The sequence below is a fragment of the Monodelphis domestica genome, chromosome 7 (assembly GCF_027887165.1).
Source record: "Monodelphis domestica isolate mMonDom1 chromosome 7, mMonDom1.pri, whole genome shotgun sequence".
Lineage (NCBI taxonomy): Eukaryota > Metazoa > Chordata > Mammalia > Didelphimorphia > Didelphidae > Monodelphis > Monodelphis domestica.
In genome coordinates this window covers 271,902,388-271,928,013 of record NC_077233.1, presented here as the reverse complement: position 1 = coordinate 271,928,013, position 25,626 = coordinate 271,902,388, and the positions used below count along the sequence as shown (strand labels likewise).

Here is a 25,626-nt window from a genome sequence, read left to right as displayed (position 1 = left end):
AATCCTCAGACTGTGCAGTTGTGTGGAACGTGCAGCTCTGTGTCGAGGACTTGCATTGAACCTCTTTCCCTTGATTAAAGAGTGATTTTTGACTCTTTAATAGTCCTGTGTTTTTCACAGTCAACACAATCAAGAATTTACCATATATGACTATGTTATTATTTATCATTATCTCGCTCAAATCTTTTTGGATGGAGTTTAGACAGAAATGTTCTGAGGACAAGTTATTATCCTGGTATTATTCAATTATCTATTTCTATATCTACATCTATGCCTAGCTAGCTAGATGGCTCAGTAGATAAAGAGGATCTGAGTTCAAATGTGTAACCCTGGGCAAGTCACTCACGCTCTATTAACCTTAATCCATTTATTCTTCATTTCAAACAGAACCAGTGATGACATGGGATGATGTCTTGATTTGAACATGAATTGGATTAGGTGAGGCAGAGTTGCACAGAGTCAGCAGTCCTACTTTCTTTTCCAGAGTCATCAAAGACTAGTGGTAGGACAAAAGTCAAGATTCCTGGAAATGGCCCCAAATACAATGGCCTCTTGCTGTTTTCCATGTCTGACCAAGTTCTAAGCACTCCTTAGTACTTGCTTCATCCTCCTTCATGGCCATTGGAAATGTTGCGTAATAGAAAACCACCGATTCAATAAAGACAATTTAGGTAAATAAAGTCAAAAAGAAAAATTTCTCCAAGTTAAGGTAGAAAGATAGATTTTATTGGAAGAGGGCCAAGTCCTCCACTAAAAGCGTTCTCTTGCATGTGTTACATTGTTGGACCCCATCAAGAGACAATGCCTGGTGGCAGAGACCTGGTTTATATCCTGGGACAGTAACAAAATGAATATTTCCATACAAGGTCTATGGCATATCACAAGACATAACATCATACAGACCTTATTTAGAAACAGTTACCCAATTTCAAAGCTGATTGGTTAGTTCATTTAGGAAAGCCCATATTAGTCTAAAGGCCCAAATCACAAGGCAGTACCCTTATTAAGCAGATAGTGATGACCATTACTTCAGACTGATCTGGTCTGGGCGGTGGGGGAATGACTATTTCCAAACAGGGAAGGGTGCATGATGTCACCAATTGGGATCTGAGTCTCAGATGGTCAGCATCTTATGATAAAGGGAAGTACAAACTTAGGGAGGGGTTGGAAATCCCCTTAGAAGCAGTTTTTATGCTTTAGTTAGAAATCCTTATAAAAATAATGAATTCTACTAATTGTATTAAGACTAGAATGGAATTTATACTAATCACTTTAGAATCACAATATTGATTATCTTAAACCTATCATTATCACTGAAATCCAATCAAGTATAAGGAGGTAAGGTTTATCTGACAGATAACTGACAGAAAAAATAGTCCTTGTCTGTCCCAGGGTGGACGTCTTGTGCTTGGGGTAGACATCCCCTAACTGAGGTGTGTCAGTTACCCTTAACCTGTTTTCGGCTGTCTGTTGACATAGTTTTACCCAGATGTGATTGCTGCACAGACTCTAGAATTTTGGAGCCACAGGTGAGAGCTGGGGGGCAGGTAGACTTGAATGGTGGAAAAGCAGCCTAGAAAAAGGTTCAGCAAACCCTCACTGGAGGTGCTAGTGCTGCAGAATGCCTCATACACCCTCTTAGTCTGCTGGAGAAGGAAATGGTAAAGCACTTGTGTCTTTGCAAAAACAAAAACAAACAGCCATATGGTCTATCAATGTGGAATCTAGAGGTCCCCAGACTTGTAGCTTGGAGGGATTTGGTGATCCCCAGTTTATTTCATTTGGAGGCAGAAACCCCAGGTTTCGACCTTGTCACATGAGAGTTCCTCTCTGAGGGAAAGTCCTACTTCATAATAGACCTGGAGTTAGTTTTGAATAGGGATGGCTAATCCCATCAGATGCCTCTTTTTGCCTTCCAAGGCTCTCCCATTGTACCACATCCCCCTTTGGAGGATCAAACTCTGGACCTTCTGTTTAGGAGACCAACTTGCTACCTACTGTGCTATAACTCCAGGTCTATTCTTAGCCTGACTTTGCTCACCCAGCATGTGAAGACTGCTTCGGTGGAACAGGCGGAAGAAACCAACAAGAAGGTTCAACGGCTGAGATGGCGACGCAGCAAGGCACTGTGGAGTGCTCAGGGCATGTTGGAGCACAAAAGACAACACGGCCATCCAATGCAGCTGAGGAAGTCTCCAGGTGTAACGACTTTTCATGCCACTGGACCCAGACTTCCAATGCCGAGAGAGTGGGACTGTCTCTGTGCAACAACTTTTCCACTTAAATCTCCTTCACGCACAAGTGTCTTTGTGCACACTCATCTATACACCATAGATGAAAATGCACAAAGACAATCATCATCCTCGGTTACCAAGAGACTACTACTATCGTTAGTCTGAGATCAGTGAAGTAGGACTTTCCCTCAGGGAGGAAGTCTCATGTGACAAGGTCAAAACCTGGGCTTTCTGCCTCCAAACGAAATAAACTGGGGATCACCAAATCCCTCCAAGCTACAAATTTGGGGACCTCTAGATTCCACGTTGACAAGTCCATGGAGTCACAGAAGGACACGACCAAATAACAAAATCATATATATTATATATTTGATATGTTATATCATTATACATAATATAGTTATGACATATACTTATATACACATGTATAATTACATAATTTATTATTATTTATATATTTATTATTCTTTTCACTTCTCTTTGGGGATGTGTGATGGAGGTGCCCAATTGTCCCACCTCCATGTCCGGATACCCTCTATTTCCTGTCAAACATTATGACTCTTAAATGACTACTTAGCAAGAAGTCCAGATATACTAACGGGAAAATCTCTTCTTTCTGCTAACCTTTTTCAACATGGAATCTAGGAACCCTAAACTTGTGGCCTAGTGGGATCTGATGAACCCCAAGTTTCAGGACTAGCTTGTAAGTTGGAGACCCCAAAGTTTGTCTTTGTTCCCTGTTCTCCTGGGAATCCACCCTGAAGAGAATCCCAGACTAGCAGTTTCAGACTGAATAGTGGACCTTCAGATGAATGACTCCTATTTGGGTGGGACTAAGCATATGCTATGGACCCTCTTTGTTTTAGGTAGTCTCCCCTATAGTATCAGAGACCTTTTCCCAAGAAGACCAGCACCTGGGCAGGGACCACCCATTTAGTATTCATGGTAAGCAGCCCCTTCCCTTAGACCCTCACCTCTAGTTATGATTCCTTTCCCAAGCTTGATTGTATCCTGTCAAGTGTAGTTTGAAAACTCCCATTTCCTTTGTAGCTATAGTGATGTCAATCATCTTTCCCTGCTCCTGGTTTTCCTCCAAACACTATAGAGGTTCCCCAAATTCTTTTGTTCCTTGGAGTGGTCATCTAGCAGGGTGATGCTCCCAGGGGTCAAGTGTCCAGAGCAGCCAGAGCTCAATCCTCGGACTCTGTGCAGTTGGGTGTGGTGCGCAGCTCTGTGTCGAGACCTACTATTGCATTTAACCCCTTTTCCCATGTTTAAAGAGTGATTTTGACTATTTACTAATTCTCTGCTTTTTCCCAGTCGCCTGAGAGATGTTCTTTCCTCTGCTAAACTCTATATGGGATAAAGCTGCCCCTTGTTTCTTCTTTCCTTTGGTAGAAGGCTTTATGAACTCCCAAGGCAGCTGGTGTCTTCTCCTTTCCCTGGCACCAGAACAGCCCAGCAGTTGTATTGGAAACAGCTGTAGAGATAGACTAGCTCCAGGGAAACTTGCCCCCAAAAGAAACCAATGGGAAACAAAAAGCCTGATTGCATTATTGGTCTGTATTCATGGGAGGTGAAATGTAAAATACCATATGAGTAGCCCAGTGGGAAATGTACCAAGGTTTAAAAACTACCTTCTGAATGTATTGTGTTCATTCTCTATTTCTTTACTGCTTAATATTCTCATTTCTGTGTGGAAATAACTGCCTGTCTCATACATGTTTCTTTTTTTAATTTTAATTGCATAGGTATATATCAGAAACTCACCATCCTTTATAAACTAACAGACAATAAATCCCCAACAAATATAGATCCCCAAATATCCCCAAATATTTTTTAATTTTATTTTGCTAATTTAGAAGATTATTCCTTGGTTACAAGAATCATATTCCCCCCCCCCCCAGTAGCTGATGTGTAATTCCACTGGATTTTACTTGTGTCCTTGATCAGAAGCTATTTCTGTGTTGTTGGTGTTTGCACTAAGATGTTCATTTAGAGTCAAAATCCCCAGCCACATCCCCCTTAACCCATGTAATCAAGCAGTTGTTTTTCTTCTGGGTTTCTACTCCCACAGTTTTTCCTCTGAACGTGGATAGTGTTCTTTCCCGTAGATCCCTCCAAGTTGTTCATGATCACTGCAGTGCCACTAATGGAGAAGTCCATTATGTTCGATTATACCACAGTGTATCCGTCTCTGTGTACAATGTTTTCCTGGTTCTGCTCCTCTCGCTCTGCATCACTTCCTGGAGGTTGTTCCAGTCCCCATGGAATTCCTCCACTTTATTATTCCTTTTTGCACAATAGTATTCCATCACCAACAGATACCACAATTTGTTCAGCCTCATACTTGTTTCACTGGATATCTTTTTTGCCTTCCTCTTCTCCCCTGCTAGAATGACCCCTTAGATTAGAGCCAAATATGTAACCGTTCCTCAGGAAACTGAGATGGGAGTGGAATTGAAACACTAAAAGTTTATTCCTCCTTTAGGGAGTCAGGCAGCTTCAGTGCAATGAGGGCAAGGAAAACTATGAGGGTAGGCAAAGGACAATGGTGGGGAGTCAGGTGGCTAGATAAAAGTACTGGACCCGGAGTCAAGAAGACCCAAGTTCAAGTCTAGATTTAATAGCTATATTACACTAGGCAAATCATTTAATCTTGTTTGCCTGTTTTATCGATCTGTAAGATGAGCTAGAGAAGGAAGTGGCAAATCACTCCAGTATTTTTGCCAAGAAAACATCAAATGGGGACACAATGAGTTGGACATGGCTGAATTAACCAAAAAAAAAAAAGACAGAAGTCCCTAGCCCCAGTGACCTCTATTTTGTGGTGCCTGGCTAGCTGCTGAGCTAGACATTATTTAATGGTTTATGGATTACTGTACAAGTAAATAAAATTATGCTTTTAATAAAATGCATTAAATCATTGGGATATTGGCACCTCTGTTGTTTCACTGAAAGCACCTTTAGGACAATGCCAAGAGTAGTAGGCAAGAGGGCAGAGATGACACATACTTTATGTTATTCTCATATGGTTTTAATTACCTCTATATTTGGAAAGCTTTTAATTGGGAGATTATGAGTGGTAGGGGAGCATAGATTTTAAACATTATTGGGGGCAGCAAAGTGGTCCATTTAATTGAGAGCCAGGCCTAGAGAAGGGAGAACCTGAGTTCAAGTCTTGCCTCAGACTCTTAACTATTTGACCCTACCTTGGAATCAATACACAATATTAATTCTAAGATAGAAAGCAAGAGTTTTAAAAAATTACTATTAAATTTTTATGGATCAATGTTATGTCTGGTTTGGGGGGGAAATGGTTCTACCTTTAATGATGTTACTTCAGTATTGTTTATCTACTGAATCTTCAAAGATATTTGGGGATCTATATTTGTTGGGGATTTATTGTCTGTTAGTTTATAAAGGATGGTGAGTTTCCGATGTATACCTATGCAATTGATTGTGTCTCATCTAGTAGATGCTAAGTTTTTGCATCCTTCAGTGATAAATTATGGATTTCCCGTGATTTCTTTGCATATTCCCTACTGATCAATGTCTGGGCTCTTTAAGGATAATCTTTTTGTAATTGTTCTTATTAGTTATCTTTATTATATATTATTTACTATAAGAAATATTCCCAGTTTTTTGAAAATATGAAAACATTGCTTTGTAAAAAATACATTTGCCTATATTTTAAATATATCACTTAACTTTCAAACATTTCATCTCTATGCTATCACATGTGCAAAAAAGAAAATAAAAATGAAGTAATTCATAGCAAAACTGTCAGTTGAACATGTGTTTGTTGTGACTATTTATCCATGAATGTGGGTTGAATTGAACAATCAACATTTTCTTATCCAGTCCCCCTGATATTCAACCAGAAGGGGCTACCAGATGACTAAACAGGTGGTCTGCCATCTGTGACACTGGACAGATTTTTCTGTGCATTAAGTGAACTGAATGGAAGTATGTAAGCTATGACCTGCTACAAAAAGAATTCTTTATAAATACTTTTGCTATTTCGTAGTGACATTTAGAATAAGTTTAGAAAAGCAATATCAGATAGGCTATTTCTTAATCATTTCATAATTGTATTTTGAAGACTTTCCCCCTCTCAGGACAAAGTCTTGAAAAGAGAAGCATGTGTCTCTAAATCATATGTGAATTATGAAAGATTTATTTGTAAAGTTCACTGTTTGAACTCCTGCAAGCTGCAAAATGGAATTTATAGGCTTGTGATCTAGTCTATTCTTATCAAGATGTATAAAATGGATGTTGTTACCTGGAACAGAAGAATTAAAAAATGAGTTAGTAACATGAAGTATTATTTATTAGATTTATTATTTAGTAGAATTAAGGGAGCTTTAGATTTTCAATTAATTTCTCTAAAGAGACAAACTAATTACCAGGATTATAGAATATTCTCCAGTTCTTGCTTTAATAAATTCTAATTACATCACAAAGCACGCAAAGGAATAGCATTATGTGAGAGCAAAACATGCCCCTTTAAAATATCCCAGGGGAAAGATTCTGGTGTTATAACCTTGGGTTAGGTTTTATTCTTTATTATGCAAATCAAATAAAATGCCTGGTCAGATGGGATGGCAGACTAAAGGGATGACATACAGATGTTGAGGGGAGCATAAATCATCCTTGCTTCTGAAATAGTTGACTAAATAATTCATTTTAAAAGTTCCACTCCAGAACACTGATTTAATGGAATATTTACATTGCAAGCATGGCATGAAAGATGTTTGAAGGTTAAGGGGATTAAAACAATCAGGCACAAACTCCTTAAGTCTTCACAGTCCTTTTACTCACAAGCCTAAATGCATTGCTTTGGTTTAGCATTTCAACACCTTCACCATAGAACTCCATCCATCCTTTCTAGGCTGATTACATTCATATAGAGTAGGCTAAGATTTAACTAACCATTGCACTAGCAGTTAGGAGTTCCCAGATCCATGGACTCCTGCATCTAGGGCTTTGCATACCCTTTCCTCCCAGCCTGAAACCCTCTCCCTCCTCATCTCTCTTTCCAGGAACTCTTTGCTCCCTTCAAGATCCACATTAAGCGTTACCTCTTTCAAGAAGCTTTTCCTGATTTCCTCTGGATTCTCCCAGAAAATCAAGTTATCTGTGTCCAATATAAGCCCCTCGAGGACAAGTACTAGCCCAGTTATTTGTATTCTAAGCACCTAGCTCAATGCCTTTTCATAAATGCCTGCTAGTTAACGGACAGAAGAAAAATGTATATTCTTGGCTCCATTCCCATAAAACTAAATTGGCAGTCTGCACTGATTATACAAGAGTCCTAAGAGGCAGAATTTGAATTTACATCAGTCTAATTGTCTTATAGAATATTCCCTTTTATAATATAATTATAATTATAAAATATAATACTCCATTGTAACTCTTTGAAAAGATGAGTGAAATGCTATATTAATCACGTAGAAATGCACTTTCAGAACTGCCTTTGTTGGTTGCTAGGCTCTTTAATAATGTTTCTCCTGCTTAGTACTAAAGGAGTGGAGAGAGCACAGGACCTGTAGTCAGTTGCTAGCTTAACTCAAACACTCACCAGCTCTGTCAATGGAGATCATTATAAATAGTGCAGGCCACTTAGGTCCTAGAGAAGAATGGAGAAGCAGTGGGATGCCACAAAAGCGCCCCAGATCTGGAGCCAGAACAAACGAGTTTCAGTCCTGCTTTGCTTTCTACCTATGACCTTGGGCAAGTGACTTAACTACAATGGGCCTCAGTTTCCTCATCTATAAAACTTCTAATAATAAATAAATAAATAATAAATAAAATTATTCTACTAAATAATTTTTAAAGTCATTGTTTCCTCTGAAATTTGGGATTCTCTATATACTCCACTTGGGCATGGTTATGTGCCTATGAAATTTTATTTCTGTTGTCCTGAATGGATTGGCATTAGACTAGGGAGAGGAAATAAGAAGAAGAATGGGCCAATCCAGTTCTGAGGCAGAAGACTTGATTAAAGAATGAAGGCAACTGGGGATGGTGTATACCTGTAGTCCCTGCTGCTGAGGTAGAGTGGGGGAAGGGGCTAAGGCTGGGATATATATAGCTTGTGTTTGGGAATTTTGAGCTGCACTAAGCCTGGCACCAATATAGTGAGCCACCAGCTGCCTAAGAAGGGATGAACTGGCCCAGGTTGGAAAAGTGCCATATGTTAAAGCTTCTGTGCCAGACATTAATGGGATTGGCCACTATATTTCTAGCCTTGACGAGATAGAGACCTGGTCTCAAATAAAGGGCCAAAAAGGCTGGCAGAATTTCTTTTTCTTCTAGTTTCTGCTCTATCGATAAGACCAAGTTTCCTTATATTATTCAGACCTTGTTTTAAATATAAGAGTTGGGGGGAAAGGAGCAGCTGGGTAGCTCAGTGGATTGAGAGCCAGGCCTAGAGATGGGAGGTCCTAAGTTCAAATCTGGCCCCAGACACTTCCCAGCTGTGTGACCCTGGGCAAGTCACTTGACCCCCATTGCCTAGCCCTTAACCGCTCTTCTGCCTTGGAACCAATACACCGTATTGATTCCAAAAAAGGAAGGTACGGGTTCAAAATAAATAAATAAATATAAGAGTTGGGAAACATTGGAAATTAGCTAAAATATCAGATTTGGCTTTCAGTCTATGAATTTTAGATTTACTTCACCCTGCTTAGTCTTTAGAATTTTAGCAACCAGGAATGTATACACCCCCACTTAAGGATTAAGTGTGGGGGAGGAAGATCTATGACCTGCCTGTGCTAGCAAGTGACAAATCAGAAATAACCGACTGACCTCCTGGGCTCTCCTAAGCCAAGCTTAAGCCACCATTGGTACATGTGAGACACAGGAAGTGATGTAAAGAACTGCCTTTATATTTCATGTCACTTCCTGTTAGAGGGACTTTGGCAGAAGAACTTGACTTAGACCTGGGACTGCTTCCCTGAGTCCACCACATGGTGAGTAATAAGGTTGACTCCCCTTTTCCTTGGCCTTCTGTGGGCAACAGTCTCTGGGAAGGCCCCTTGGCTAAGGCCTTAGACCTCCCCCTGGCTCAGACCAGGCCAGAGCAGATCTTCCCTTCCCTCTCTCTCTCCTTCATTCTTAATTTCTTCTATTGTAAATAAACTACTTTAAAATTCCATTCTGACTTGAGTATTTCATTGGGATTTAGAACTTAAATCCCTGGTGACCAACTAAAAAAATATATTCAGTCTCAACCCTATAATTTACCCTTAACAGTCTTCCAATTTTATTAGTACAAATAGCCAAAATGATGAAGAAGGTAAGGGTTAAAAAAACAAAAAACCAAAAACGCACTATTCTGAGAAGGGGTCCATTGGCTTCATCAGTCTTCCAAAAGCGGTCTAGGACTCAAAAAACGTTAAAAACTCTGGTCAAAGACAAACTTCAGAGATGATACTCGCAAATGGCAAGAAGAGTTTCCTTATTCGGCAGTTCCTTATTGTCACTAAAGTCAGGTCTTCAGAAATACTTCCCTTTTAAATATTTGCAACTTACAAAAATTTTGTGTTTGATTGTAACAAGTGGGAAGAACTTGTTGGCACCTTTTGAAAAGACAAAACAGGAATTCTGTTGTTTCCAAATAGAAATATTGCAAATAAAGCTGTAAAGTTTGTGTGGCCTAGTTTGTTCAGTAGATTGTAGTCACACCTATTTCAGCATTTCTGTCGATTTTCTTTCTGATTCTGAATAATAACACATAACATTAAATAAAACTTTCGCAAAGTGTTTTACAAATATTATCTCATTTTATTCCTACAATTCTGGGAGGCAAGCACTATCGTGCTCATTTTACAGATAGGAAACTGAGGCTGAAGGAGGTCAAGCCACTTGTCCAAGACCACAGAAATAGTAAGCATCTGAAGGCAAATCTGAATTCAGATCTTCCTGACTCTAGTCCAGTACTCTTGTCCACTGTACCAGCTACTTTTAATAAGTTATTTCCCAAATGTAAACTTAGCTTCTGGGGTGTAAAACAAGTTCTAAACCTTTTATTGATTAAAAAAAAATAAGGTTGGTTCTGTTGACTTAGAAAAAACAACTATTAAATAGTCAGAAAAGTCACCCTTTAATCAAGGGAAAGGGGTTCAGTGTAATAATAGACCTTCACAGGAACAGGAAACAAGGACAAACTTTGGGTCTTCAACTTAAAAGCTAGTCCTACAAGTTTGGGGGTTCTAGATGCCATGTTGACCAATTTTCATGTTGGATTTAAGCCAAGGGACCCAACTCCAGATCCCAGCCTTGCATAATACTACTCTGGTGACTTTGGGAAAGTTACTTGACTAACTGCTCTGGGCCTGAGTTTTCATATTTGTTAAATGAAGGGCTTAAATTAGATGTTCTCTGAGATTTACCTCCAAATCTATGGTAAGTCTCAATTTTCCATCAGTAGCTCCTCTGGATTTTTACTCCACGGAATATCATGCCTCACCCAAGGATAAGCTGATAATCTGAAATCTCATCGCCATGCTAATTGAATCAGTTTTTGATACTCAACACTTTGTCAATTCCCTTAGATCCCTATGGGCTCTGAATGAAGGGTTGAAAAAAAAAAAGCAATAAACTCTACTTCCCAAAGTCTTCCTTTAAAGAGGACTCAGAACTTTAAAAACTTTACAGATCTATAACTCTGGTTTTGACTCCACAGACAACATGCCACCAAACCAGTCTACTCCTCACTTTTCAGCTTCCTTTTGTGTATCAACTTCCCCTACTATAAACTCCTTGATGGCAGGGATTATCTTTCTTCTTACTCTTTGCATCCTCAGTGGCTTAGCACAGTGCCGAGCAGGCATAATAATAATAATAAAATAATAAGGCATAATAAACATTTATTTAATTTAATTATGATTTTATGAGCTCTGGAACTGGACAGTGTCATGTAAAATGTCTAAGTCACTAAACCAGAATTATATTAGTTTAAATCTTTATTTATCCTTATAATCTCAGTGATTTGGCATTATTTGCTTTTCTGAGTATTGAGAGTATCAAATTAAATTAAACATTAGAAAGAAAAGTTTTGATATATTTTCCAAATTTTAAAAAAATGAAGTCACTAGATTAACCAGTCAGTTATTAAGCATTTACTATGCACCAGCAAAGCAAAGATTTATGTTAGAAGAGAAGTAATAGTGCCCATGTGGAGAATGGCCACTGGATTGAAATAAAAGTAAAGAAGAGCTGCAGAAAGTAACGAAGCTACTTGGTTTTAAAACGGAGGCTTACCAGGACCCAAAATGAGTGTTCCACCTTGTTGAGCTGGATCTCCTTGAAAATCAAAGGCAGGGCCAGTCACGGCTCTCCACAGACTTTGAATGCTTCCTGAGAGTAGGTTGGATTTCACATGCGGACTCTGCTCTAAAATATTTAATGTTCATCTTTTGGTTACATAAACATATTTCATAAAATTTTGGTCAAAATTCATTAGTCTCTCTGTGGAAAGACAGGCAGTGCCAACATACTGTTATTGTATAACAACAAACTTTGAGGAGATGAAAACCAATAATATTCCCAGAGAACAGATCATGAAATACATTTTTGTCTTCCCAGCAGACAGGTAGGGAACATTGCATCACATCAAATTGTTCATTGTACCAGGTTTTTTTTAATGTTTTAATTGTTACAAGGGAGGCCAGAATTTTTTCCCTCATTATTTGGTTTGTTCCATTCTCAAATTCACTCCTACCACAAAGTCTTTCCCAAGTATTACTTTTTGTATTTTACTTGTTAGTCAACTTTTTTTTCCCCCTTTCCAGCTACTGCTGGAATAAAACTTCCTTCCTTCACTCTCTAAATTTGGTCTCTTTATCCTTTTGTATTCCCTTCCTTAGCCTTTCCATTTATGATTGTAGCTTTTTACTTGGTTCATAATTGAATCACATAAGGAAGAGACATTTAAAATCATCTTATCCAACCATCTCATTAGACAGATGAAGAAAACTGTAGCCCAAGGGTAAAGAAATTGTTCAGTATCACAAAACTACTGTGGCAGGAAGTGGAATTTGAACCTAAATCTCCTGACCCTAAGTTTGGTGACTTTTCCACAATATCATACATCTGATCACTAAGCCTTTTTTAAAAAAAAGTCTATTTCTAACAAGTCTTTTCCTTGATCATACTTATTTTTGTCCTTCCTTTGTCCTTGACTGCCTAGGATTTGTAAGTACAGACCTGCAAGGTTGGCATATGTAAATTTTACTAATTCTACTTTTATTTTTGTATGAGAATGAATCCCAAAATCTGAAATAGTTTTAGAAAGAAGTTCATTAGTTCATTTGGTATGGAGAGAGCCAGAAAGAAGGGCTGGTACCCTCCTTGAGTCTTTGGGTATATATAGTATATAGAGTTCAGACAAGGGCAGAAGGATATTTCCTGATTGGCTGTAGGTGATCTCCAGAAAGGTAGGATGAGATGTATATCAGCTGATAGGTTAACCTAATTTGGTGGAGCCAAACACGAGCTTTGGATGAACCCAGAATAAGACCTGAGCAGACCCTCAATAAGCATTGCATAGGATCTAAGCATTTCTTACAGTCATCCAGCTTCTCTGAAATGAGTAAGTCTGACCTCTCCAACAATCTTTTGGGTTGTCTACCCACGTAAAAGTAGTTCTAAATAATATTAATAAATGATAAGTAATAAATATTTTCTCCATACTTTTTCAACAGAATTTTTTTCATAGATAGAATGTTTTTTTTAACAGAATAAAATTGACATATAGTTCTCCATATGTGTCCACCCTAGAATAGATTTACTGCTTTAGAGATTTAGTATCTATTTGGTTTTCACAGATGTCCAAAGGAAGATAATTCTTTAACCTCTTTTTGTTACTGATTCTAGTATTTAATAATCCTGTTTGTCAGTTATAGTTCTACCTGGGCTACTTTCATTCGCTATTTATGCATAAAATTTCTCACATTTATCACTTTTCAAACCATTCTCCTTTCATGGTTAACTTGTTTCATCTCATATCTTTTCACTGGCTTAACTCTCTCTAAATCAAAAGTTTACTTTTATATTTCCTTTATAACAAACAGAATGATTTGCTTTTGATTCTGAGATGTATATCTTTTTGTCTTCCTTTGAGAAGTCGGGGCCCCAGGATCTACCTTTTCCTATCAGAAGCTAATAAAAAACAAGAGAATTTAACAGAATCACAGGCTCATAATTTTAGTGTTGGAAAAAAAAACAAACTTGGACGTTATCTTGTCTAACCCCCTTATTTTACAGATAATGAAACTGAGTTAAAGAAATAATAAGTGACTTTGTGCTGCCACATAAGTGGCAAGCATTAAAGTCGGGATTCAAACTAAGGTCTTCTAAATCTAAATTCCCTACACCAAATTGCCTGTGAAAGTATGAATGGGGTGACAAATTTATTCAGTCAAGTCACTTTAAGTGATAAGAGGCTTAATGAATATCAGTCATAGGCTTTAGACTAAGTACTAAAAATACTTGGAATTGGAAATACATTGCACAGGAAGTAAGCTTTGATTAGGTCAGAGTCCTGGTCCTATTCCTGGAGTCATCTACTTATAAACTGTCAAGCTAGTTTAGAAGTAGGGTCATCAGAGAATTTGGAGCAAGTATGGCTTCTCAATAAAACCCTGGAAGAGTAGCTGTCTGGCAACGGTGTGGGGAGGACGGGTCTCTGGATTTAGCTTTGGCTAGGTCTTCTTCCCTCTCTCTCCCAATGTTGACCAGAAGAAACCTTTGTGAGTTTCAAAGGGTACCGAGGACTTTGTACTTTCTGGTTTCCTATTAGTGTCCTAGCAGCATCTGTACCAGGAGTCAAGGACAAATTGGACAGAAATTTACAGCTCTATGAGGAACTTAGCAGAGAACCTATGTCATGCCTAAGGGAAATTTCTTGATAACCCCACAAATGGGATATAAAGATTTCCAATACGGAGGAGCTGAGAGTTATTCCTTTGCCACACTGAAATCTAAGTTTGAGCATACTTTCCTTGGCACTCTACATGTACTTGTTTATAAGACTATGTCTCTGTGGGAATGATTTCTATCAACTATTATCACTATAGAAACACTCCTTTCTAAAAGGGAATTGTCTGATATGATCCTCCACTGATAGTCTTGAGGTGAAGCACATAAGAGGGAGCTCAAGACAATGGCACTGGATAATCATTCTCAACTCAGGCTCCTGCGAGGAAAATATAGCCTTGCTCCAAGACCTGTGAATCATCTCTGAGAATGTGGCTAAGGACTTTCAAAGCTTATGAGCTGCATAAACAATTAGTGTTTAAAAAACCTTTGTGTAGTAGGAGGTGATAAAAGGAATTCTTGATCAAGTGAGTCTCCTCATCCTTATTCCTTCTGATAAAATTTTACGATGTAGATCTTTACCAGAAAGGGACACATCCCACAGAACTGGATTATATGTTCTCTTTGCTGAGTGATGTTCTTTACTGGAATGACATGGAAACTCTTCATTGGCCCCCCATGACTGGAAGCTATCTTGAGAGTGAGAAAGAACTGCCTATGCTGGTCTATAGGACAAATGATAAGCAATGTCTCTGTCTCTCTTGGATCTTCTTCTTTTAAGACTTCCAGCACTTTCTCACTTGTAGCAGGGTTAGAGGAGGGAAGGGAAGAAGATTTTTCTTTCTTGATATCCCCACTGCCTCCCAGTGGCAATGGAAATTACAAACACATAGCAGACCAGTCCATGAGACTGGACCTTAAATCCCTCCTCTTTCCTTTCCGGAGCACAGAAAATCAGCAATTCTGATAAATGGACCATTTTTCAATCTTGCCAGCTACTTAGCCTCCTAGATTGAGAGTTACTGAATTTGAGATTGGTCCACTGGTCAACCACAGGATGAGAAACTTCTCATAGGAAGATAGAAGCATCACCATGATCATCCCATAGTCAAACAATCAAAGAAAACCATGTCCTGGCTGGTGAGGAGATCTGAATTCTGTTGGAGATATCATGGATTTCCATTTGAAATGTTACATTTTTGCTATTTCTTCATGTACTATTGAATCCTCGGCATCTTTCATATTTTCCAGGATAAAAGATAAAAGCAGCTGCCTTAGATTGCATCTCCATGTTTATTTATGACTTTTTGAGACGGTACTCTGGACATGGGTTATACCTAAAGATTGTTCTAGAAATTTCACTGTAGTTCTACTGCAGGATGAGAGCAGAGCCAGACAGAGAAAAATGTTACTTTCCTACCAGATGAATTGGTTTGTGGGAGCACAGAGCTGAAGCTGTTAGGAAAGGGAAAACCCTGGGCCATGGAATAAATGTGTTCTCTTTCAAACTTTACATGTTTATTGTTGGAATCATTCTCATTTAAATATAAACTAAACCAAACTAAACAGGTCACACCTGACTTATTCATCTGTAAAATGACGGGGTTGGATTAGAGGGTCCCTTTCATTTCTGTCCATGAACCTACGATTCTAATTACAGAGCTCTATGAATGTAGAGTCTATTGAGATTTTCAAAGAGCACAGGAACGATGCACTAAAAATGTCATGGTCATGATTCATATGATACTCCTCCACTCACACCTGCCTCAGCTCTGCCTCCCAACCCCTCTATGTAAGAACTACTATTTTGGGTACTAAGATCCTAAATGAAGATGGAACATCTAACTTCAAATAAGAAATTATTATCCTTCATAAAATAATAATTTAAAGTCCCTGATTTGAGGGGAATAATGGAAAGAGAAGTCTCATAGAAAATAAAATTCCTGGGAGTCAATATGCCAAGGCAGGCTTATATGAATACAATTATAAAATATCATGAAGAAACTTCTCCTAGGAAGACATAGGCATCACCGTGCAAATCAAAGAACTTTGAGGTTTCACCTTGAGCCCAGAAAATTAGCAAAGACAAGAAGATGGAGATAATCAATATTGAAGATTTGGGGCAGCTAAGTGGCACAGTGGATAGAGTTCTGGTTAGGAAGACCTGAATTCAAATAAGACCTCTGATACTTCCTAGTTGTGTAACCCTGGGCAAGTAATTTAATCTCTACCTCAGTTTCCCCATCTGTAAAATGGGAATAATAATAGCTACCTCTCAGGATTGTTGTGAGACCAGTGACAATAATGATAAAGTGCTTAGCACAGTGTGCACTATATATACATGTTAATTGTTATTATTAATATTGTAGATGCTGCCAGAAGACAGGCAGAAAGTCTCCACTTTTAACAGAATTGTGAAACAGTTCAAACATTCTGGACAAAAGGAAAGTCATAATATAATGTTTTCAACTGCAGTGTACTTACCCGATGAAGCAATTCCTTCACCTTTGTTCATTCCAAGTTTCCTATAAATTTTTCTCTCAGTGTCGACATAGATTTCATGAGAATACCTTGTCAACTTGCAGAAAGGCTAGAAAAAAAGAGGAAAATTGAGTCTTTTCAAAGCATAAATATAGAAAAATTAACATTGATTTGATTTTATTTGTAAAAATTCAACTTGCAGCCAAAGAAGTTATGTAACCCAAACATCTGATATCTGAAAACTTGTTTTAGCTCACTTTTTTCTAATCAGAGAGTTAGTATGGTATAGTGAATCCAGTTAGGAAGTCTTGGATTCACATCCTGTCTCTGACACATACCAACTATGTAACTACAAGCAAGTCATTACCTCCAAAATCCCTAGGTAAGTCTTTAAGAGATGACAAATTGTAGATAGCTGCTGTTCAGCATCAGTGGAAGGAATTCCCACACTGGAAAGTCCCTACATCAATGTAATCTCAGATTTGGTTTAAGAGATATGATCTTCCTTATTTACCAACTACATACCTCAATGTGTTGGAAAGATGACTGTCCAATAACGATTAGTGTGACATTAGCATCCTTGGAGAGAGAGGAAAAAAAGATGTGACCATGAAAGATAAATTATTAGCTTTTCTTTAATGGTATTATAAAGCACTTTAACAAATATTATCTTATTCATTAAGAATTGTGCAATTTTATTCAATAAAGCACTTTAACAAACATCTTGTTCATTAAAAATGTTCAATTATTCATTTAATATCTCCTACCACATAATTATGAGACTTTGAAATATATAAGCAATAACAAAGACGTTATCCTGATTCTAAATTATGAATTTTGACAAGATGGCTAAGTGAAAGGTCATGTCTAATCCCAGTTTTCCATTATTTCCTCAAAATAGTTTGCAAAATCAAATAGAACAAAAAGCAAAAATGAGTAAAGCAGTGGACACCTGCAAAAGAAAATGGAAGAGATTAACTCCAAAATTCAAAGGTGCAATAAAAAAAAATGTTGAAGCAAAAGCAAAAAGAACAAATTGGAAGAACATGTAGGGCCCCTACAAATAAAAACAACTTATCCCTAAGGACACAAGTTGGGAGGCAGTTGTGGCAAACTCTAAAAAATCTTAAATTTTACAATGGTTTTCATAATATTTGGTTTCCAAAGTTCTATAGTCCTTTCTTAATATTTCTGACTCTATGACCCCATTTGGTGTTTTCTTGGCAAAGATACTGAACTAGTTTGCCATTTCCTTCTCCAGCTCACTTTAAAGATGAAGGCAAACAGGGTTAAGTGACTTGCCCAGGGTCTCACAGATAGTAATTATTATGTATATGATGATATAATTTTGCTTTTTTCAAACTTTGTAACTGCTAAATACTATCTTTCCTCAAATTGAGGTGTCTTGATAAATTAAAACTGGCTGTTATAGAATTAATTTGTATAAACATATTTATATATAGCTATATTAATTAGTAAGACCTTTTTCACCCTGTTAGGATCTCATCTATGGGACTTTTTTTTTTTTGGTCTTCTGTGGAATCTGAATTAGAATTTCACATGTCAAATCCTGGGGGAAAAAAAAAAACCCATAGGAGATTTTTTATTCCTTACTTAAGAGAACAATCTAATCCCCTTTTCCTGATACCTGGTAATTGGCATGTATCCCCTTAGTGTTTATTATTCATTTTTTTGGTCTTTTTTATGAATAATTACTTTATAGGGAAAGGTGACCATCTTGGCCCAGATGTTGCCATAGCAGCAGGCATTGTGAATGTTCTGCATGTGGCCCCTTTTAGCTAACTAACAGGGAACATTCCACTCTCATCACCCACAACCAACTTCTGTGTTCAGAGATTGAAAAATGTATATCTTGAAGCAGAGGTATCAGATTGTACCTTGTTCCACCTCTCACTGACCGGGAATGTCAAAAAACAAAGGGCCATCTCTAACACTTGTGAAAGATGGAATCTTTACAGAAAAAGAAAATTGAGAGGAACTAAGCTAGATGAAGATATGGAAGCTTCGAATATCCTACCCATGTCTCCAGCCAGATGTGAAGAAGGCTATTCTTTAACAAATTTTATTTGACACCTAAATTTCATGTGTGGTCTTTTTTCCTACTTCCTAATTAGGACATTTGAGTTACTTCATAATCGCCATTTTGAGGAGATATTTGCCACCAAATAAAAGGATTAAAATTAGTAGAAGAAATCAAGTCTCATTATAAAATTTCTCAAATTTAAGGAGCCTTCACTTCAATTGCTTCAGTGAATAGCCATAATTTAATAATCTAATAACTTCCAAAAAGAAAGAAACTCAGGATCAAAGAGAGTGATTTTATACCACATTGTAGAAATCATGTAAGAAAATGTCTTTTAATATTGAACCTAGAGTGCAAGTGCTGGTACACAGGCAGAGAGGAACCTTAAATTTAATTCACCCTTACACATAGTTTTGACAAACTCCAAAGTTTTAGTAAACATCTCATTAAGCAGCCAAAACAAAACAAAAAACACAGATCACATCACAGATTTGGAGCTACAAAAGCCCTTCAAGGTCATCCACTCCAGTTCTCTCATTTTATAGATTTGGAAACTGAAGTATGGTGAGAGTAAGTGACTTGCCTAAGGTCACATGGATAGATAAATCCCAGAGGAGGACTTAAACCTAGGGTATTCAATGCCAAATAAAGCATCACACTGCTTCAAGAATAAATGGAAAAATTAAAGTCTAGGTTGAAATGTAAGATACCTAAAAGCAAAGGAAAATGACATATCCAAGGATAACTTATCTATAAAAAAGATGAGCAATATGAGAAAATATATATTTTTTAAACATAATTGAGGTTTTCAAATAGCTTTTAAGAGGATCAAGAGTCAGGCAAGTTTTTAAAAGTGAAAATGTAGAAAGCCAAGATCTAGGTTAATCACCACTTCAGACATTTTTTAGCTGTGTGAACCTGGGGAAATAACTCAACTTCTCTGCATCTCAGTTTCTTATCTGTAAAATAAGCATATTGGCCTCAATGGCCTCTGAGGTCACTTCCAGATCTAAATCTACAATCCTATTCTTCTAACTTCAAATAGTTTGAAAAAAACAGATGATGGCTAAGTGCTTATAAATTGCAAAGTGAAGACAAGCCCATCATCTGTTGTGGACGTCCTACTCTGTTAACAAGTCATGGAAAGAGGGGAAAGAGAAGTACCAAGCACTGTGCTAAGTATTTTACAAATATTATCTCAATTGTTCCTCTCAACAATCCTGTGGGAAAGGTGCTGTTATTATCTTCATTTTAAAAGTTGAGGAAACTAAGGTTACAGGACTTTCCCTGGGTCTCACAGCTACTAAATATCTGAAGTTAGGTCTTCCTCACTCCAAGTCCAGGACTCTATCCACTGCACTACCTTAGAGTGACTGAAGAATCAGCAGGGAAATTAGTCCATGGGATTTTAGGGATGATCAATAGAGGGACAGGGAAGAATAGAATTGGTATTTCTTGATATCAGAGTGTTATAAGGGAAAGTCATTCAAATAAGAGTTTGTCACCATGAGATTAAAAAGCTCAGATATGATAACAGAGAATGATGGTACCAAATTGACAGTTAAAGCATGCATTCTTTCTGTTAAAAGTCAATTAATAGGGGTAGCTAAGTAGTTCAATGGATTGTGAGCCAGGCTAGAGACAGGAGGTCCTGGGTTCAACTCTTACTTCAGACATTTCCTAACTGTGTGACCCAGGGCAAGTCATTTAACCCCCATTGCCTAACCCTTACTGCTCTTCTGCCTTGGGACCAATATACAGTATTACACTATTTATTCTAAGATAGAAGGTAAAGGTTTAATAAAAAGTCAATTCCATAGAAATGTGCAAAGTATCAAGTTATATCAGTTGTTTAAAAAAACAACACCCCAAATATTTTGTTTAACTGTTATGGGGCATATAATTTATGCATGTGTATGTGGGGAAGGAGTTATTTGTTGTTTGTTGGGAAGTATCTTCTATGTCAAAAGAAACTTATCAATAAATTTTTAAAGTATTTTAAAGATACAATTTGCATTTAGACAGTTTTTTCAATAAGTAAGATTTCTCTAAGCAATATGCTTAATGAGCTTGATTATCATAAAAAGTGTATGAGGGAAGAATTAAAACTATTAATAGTAGAGTTATTTAATCTCTATTCATTTTACTTTCACACATCCCAATCAATGAAGAAGCTTTAAATGTACTTTTGCTGAACATAAAGTACTGAGGTTTAAATTTGGGAAAATAAAATTTGCATCTCTATCTTTGAAGCAAAAGATTTCTCCAAATCGCCACTTTGGATGAGAAAAAAAAGAAGCTGAAAATGGATGTGTAAGCCTGAGAGGATTGTTTCTACTGCAACAAGGCAGTAAAAATGAAAAATGACAGATTTTAGAGTTGGGTGTCTCTCAGTCCTAATTTCCTGCATATAATACTGTATTTTCACCAACTTCTGTAGATCTGGCTACTGACTATTTGCATGGATTGTGGACACATCATCTGGCTCAATCCTATGGTATTTATTTACTTTTTTGCACTTGCTTACCTAACTTATGATATTACAATTCTTGGGTTTTGACTGGTCTTGACACCACCCTGGCTCACATTATACTGAGATCATGTACCTCAGGTCCTGACAAGCAAACATTTGAAATCCGGCAGACCCAGATCTTCTAGACTCTAGGACAAGCTCCTCAGCCTGTTAAAAAGAGGCTCTGAGATTATCTTCAGACTAGGAAGGACAGAACAAAAATGGTTAAGTGACTTGAAATCCAAGGTAAGTAAGAATGAAGTAAGAGACAAGCTTATTCTTTTTTGGTCATTGAAGGCAAGTTACTTAACCTGGAGAACATTAGGTGATATAGTAGATAGAATGTTGGACCTAGAGTCAGGAAGTTTGAATTTTGCCTTTCAGACAAATACTAGCTGTGTGAATGCGGGAGCCATTTAACCTTTCTTAGCCTCTGTTTCCTTATCTGTAAAATGGGGCTAATAAAAGTCCTTACCTCATAGGACTTGTTGGGAGGATCAAATGAAACAGTTTACGTACAGTGCTTTACAAATTTGAAGTGCTCTATAAATGTTAGATATTATATTCCAAGATCCTGAAATGAATGGTGCATATTTAAGTTCAATGGGGAAATATCTGTCTGTAAGTAGAATTTGAAGGACTCTCATGTGGAAGATGTTACTTTGCTTGGTCCTAGAGGAGAAAAATAATAGTCATGGACAGACAGACCTTGCTGAAAGATGGCTCAAGGTTTAATGCAAGGGAAAACTTTTTGAAAATTAGAATAATTGGAAAACAGTGCCTTTGGGGGTAACGGGTTCACTTGAGATATGAAAGCAGAGGCTAGATGACATCTAGGCATCTTTGGTCAGATATGAACTGGAATCCATGGCCTCTGAGGTCCCTTTCAGCTCTAAGATTCTCCGATTTGATGTTATCATTCCTAAACTGCTGTTAGTGGCTCTTTTACATATTAAACTTATAGTTCCTATTTACTTATATGGCAAATAAGTTTACCTTTTTTCTCCTGACAATATAAACTACTGGAAGGCAGGGGATGTAGTCGGCACCCTTAATACATGTTTATGGATGAAGTATTGTATCCCTTGCACAGTTAACACACTGATTATTCTCAGTTAGAAAACTTACTTGTAAGAAACTCTTGGGGATTTTGGCCAGATCTTCCACATATTCTTTACACGTGTAACACAAGAAATGCTGAAACATCAATGCAGCAAGGTAGGCAGGTTAGGAACTCAGCCTCCCCGAGGGGCCAAGTTTTCATGAACTTTACAACAAATTCAGTGTTTGGCCAAAGGTGTTATGGGGTGGGGACTGGTCAAGCTAAAACGGAAAGGAATTCCCCACCCCCTTGGTTGTCGTTCATTAGAACAGGAAGTGAGGAGAGAAGGGCATCTCCCAAATCAGAGCCTGACGAGCCTGACAGCTATTTTGCATTTTCCCCTTCAAAAATAAGAGTCCCTTCTCCGGAGGTGGATGGGGCCACAAACTTAAGTCTTAATTCTATTGGCTTCCCTCCCTAGGCAGGGTGGCACCATGAACTTCTGGTTTGAAAAAATATTTTGACAGCCGCATTTCAATGTACTTTGTCTCCTATGTAATCAAGATCTTAAGTGGTAAAGCATTCATCTGAGGAGGGGTGAGCAGGTTTTGCTCGAGTACCCCAAGGACTCTTCCAAACAAGAAAGATCTTTTAATACTGGGCGGGGGGGAGGGGGAGGGGGAATAAGCAAAAACGCTCCTCCTATCCGAGATCCCAAAGAACCTAGAACGTCCTCTTCGAGGAAGGTTAGAAGTAACTTTTCTAGATTGGCGGAAGAAGCTGTTCCAGAGAGGGAAGGGGACGTGAATCCTCCCCGCTCTAATGTGGAACTTTGCCGCCAGGTCTCACCCTCACGAACACGACGATAGCCCGGCGCTCCCGGAAGAGCTCTCCAAACGGGATCCCTTTGCCGGAGGCATCCTGCACGGACAGCTCGGCCACGTCCTCCGCCAAGGGCACGCCGCACTGACTCTTCGGCGGTGGTAGAAGGCCCAGGCTGCAAATTTGCCGTGTGACCAGAATCTCGTCCGCTTGGGACGTGGAACTGGCCATAGGGGCGTCCCGCGTGACGCTGCCACTCCTTCGTCCCGTGGGAAGCTTGGGGTGCGTAGGGAAAGGGTGGGGTGGGGTGGGAGAGACCCCTTTTGGTGGGCTAACTTGGTCTAGGACGATCTGGGAGGTGGCTGAGTGTGTCTTCCCTTGAGCCTGCGGGGGTGGAGTCAGAGGGGCTGCGGGAGAGAGGGCTGGCCTTGATGACAGCTGCCTTCCTTCCCTGGACCGCCGTCTAGGCACGCACACATCCTCTCACTTTACCGTGCCCTTGGCCTTAAAAACAAACAAACCAAAACCCCACCCAAAACCAGCATTGGATATTACTAGCTTCCGGCGCACCGGGACCCCTAACTTCCCACCCTTTGCGGTGCCCTTAAACTGGGCTGGCTGGAATTACGAAAAACAGTGGGATGTAAATTTCAGCAAAAGGAAAGAGAAATGTTGGTGCGTCCGCCGCACCAGAAGCTTTTTAAAACACAGCTGAAGCTGCAGATAAGCAAAGGCTAGCAGACAACACAGAACCAGTTTAGAAACTCAGAAATCATAAAGTGAAGTCTTTCACCCCAAAACGTTCACTCCCCCACTTCGACATGATAGATAGAATGGGTAGAGGTTTGGCATCAAGAATAGTTCAGTTCCAGCTTCATCTTTGACACACGGTAGCCGTGTGGCCTCAGCGCCAAATAAATCTCAACCTCTCAGTGCTTTCAGCAGCTAAGACTAAATTATTGCCGAGTTGCCATTAGGCATCGTTGAGGGATTTTCCATGTCAATTAATCATGGATTCAGCCCTGCGCCTTCCCTTCCACCACGCCCAGCAACAAAAATTTAGTTGCCATCAAATTAAACAAAACCAACAGGATAAGAAATAATAATGTGTGGCAAGTTGAACAAGAGTAAACAATTCGGGGCAGGCATGTTCCCAGAACTAAAGATTTTTCTTAGTATTCCTCCTCTACTGCCAACTTTATATTCCTTGACAGTGGAAATGAGAAGAAAGATTTGGAAAATACACTGATAACTTTATTAGTCTCCGTCTCATGGTATGTTAGGAGAATTCTACCAAGACAGAGTGGAACTATTTGCCTCAAAACTAATAAGGGCATTTATTCCTGGGATAATAATGGATATATTCTGCACTTAGAGGGAATGAATGAACTTGGATAAGTAATAGCCTTTTACCTAGAATTTTTTTAATTTAAAATATTCTTTCTTCTACTTTGTTACCCCTTTAAAAATTATTTATACTTTTTTGCTTTTACATCAGTTTTTTTCTCAAATCACTTCCCCCAACCCCTAACCCTGCAGAAAGAGCCTTCTTCTTCTTCTTCTTCTTCTTCTTCTTCTTCTTCTTCTTCTTCTTCTTCTTCTTCTTCTTCTTCTTCTTCTTCTTCTTCTTCTTCTTCTTCTTCTTCTTCTTCTTCTTCTTCTTCTTCTTCTTCTTCTTCTTCTTCTTCTTCTTCTTCTTCTTCTTCTTCTTCCTTCTTCTTCCTTCTTCTTCCTTCTTCTTCCTTCTTCTTCCTTCTTCTTCCTTCTTCTTCTTCTTCCTTCTTCTTCTTCCTTCTTCTTCCTTCTTCTTCTTCTTCCTTCTTCTTCTTCCTTCTTCTTCTTCTTCCTTCTTCTTCTTCTTCCTTCTTCTTCCTTCTTCTTCCTTCTTCTTCCTTCTTCTTCTTCTTCTTCCTTCTTCTTCTTCTTCTTCCTTCTTCTTCTTCTTCTTCCTTCTTCTTCCTTCTTCTTTCTTCTTCTTCTTCTTCTTCTTCTTCTTCTTCCTTCTTCTTCTTCTTCTTCTTCTTCTTCCTTCTTCTTCTTCTTCTTCTTCTTCCTTCTTCTTCTTCTTCTTCTTCTTCCTTCTTCTTCTTCTTCTTCCTTCTTCTTCTTCTTCTTCTTCTTCTTCTTCTTCTTCTTCTTCTTCTTCTTCTTCCTTCTTCTTCTTCTTCTTTTTTTTTTTTAAGAGCCTTCTTAATGAAGAAAAAAATATCCAAAACACAGGATACAATGATGTTAACTGCCAATGTGTATATGTATAATATTTTGCTGATAGGTGAGGAATGTTTCCTTATAAGTTTTTTGAGACAATCACTGATTTTTCATTTGCCCATGGTTCAGATTCCTTGTAATAATCTTTAATTTTATGTTGTTTTAGTCCTGTACTCATTTTGTCCAAGAAGTTATCTGTTCTGTCTTTCAAATAATTTTGAAAAGTTTACATATATATTTTATATACTTTATTGCAAGAAAACTTAAGGGGAGTGATCTGTTCCACTGAATTAAAAACTTCTAAAAAATAGTCAGCACTGATCTTAAGAGGATCTTGTATTGCCTACCTCTTTCTTTCTTTTTTAAACTCTTATCTTCCATCTTGGTATGGGTTCCAAGGCAGAAGAGTGGTAAGGGCTAGGCAATGGGGGTTAAGTGACTTGCTCAGGGTCACACA

General features: G+C 38.3%; 1 protein-coding gene across 1 annotated transcript; it reads right to left on the bottom strand.

The window, feature by feature from the left end:
* Positions 1 to 704: 704 nt before the first annotated feature.
* On the bottom strand, positions 705 to 23,421 carry PRXL2C (peroxiredoxin like 2C). The gene is made up of 7 exons (XM_007497941.3): positions 22,989 to 23,421; positions 22,226 to 22,294; positions 17,067 to 17,120; positions 16,545 to 16,650; positions 11,505 to 11,636; positions 7,819 to 7,866; positions 705 to 6,519 (listed from the first exon to the last, which is right to left on the bottom strand). The coding sequence occupies exons 1-7, from the start codon at positions 23,190 to 23,192 to the stop codon at positions 6,392 to 6,394; spliced, it is 741 nt and encodes a 246-aa protein (XP_007498003.1). The 5' UTR covers positions 23,193 to 23,421; the 3' UTR covers positions 705 to 6,391.
* Between the last annotated feature and the right edge of the window lie 2,205 nt (positions 23,422 to 25,626).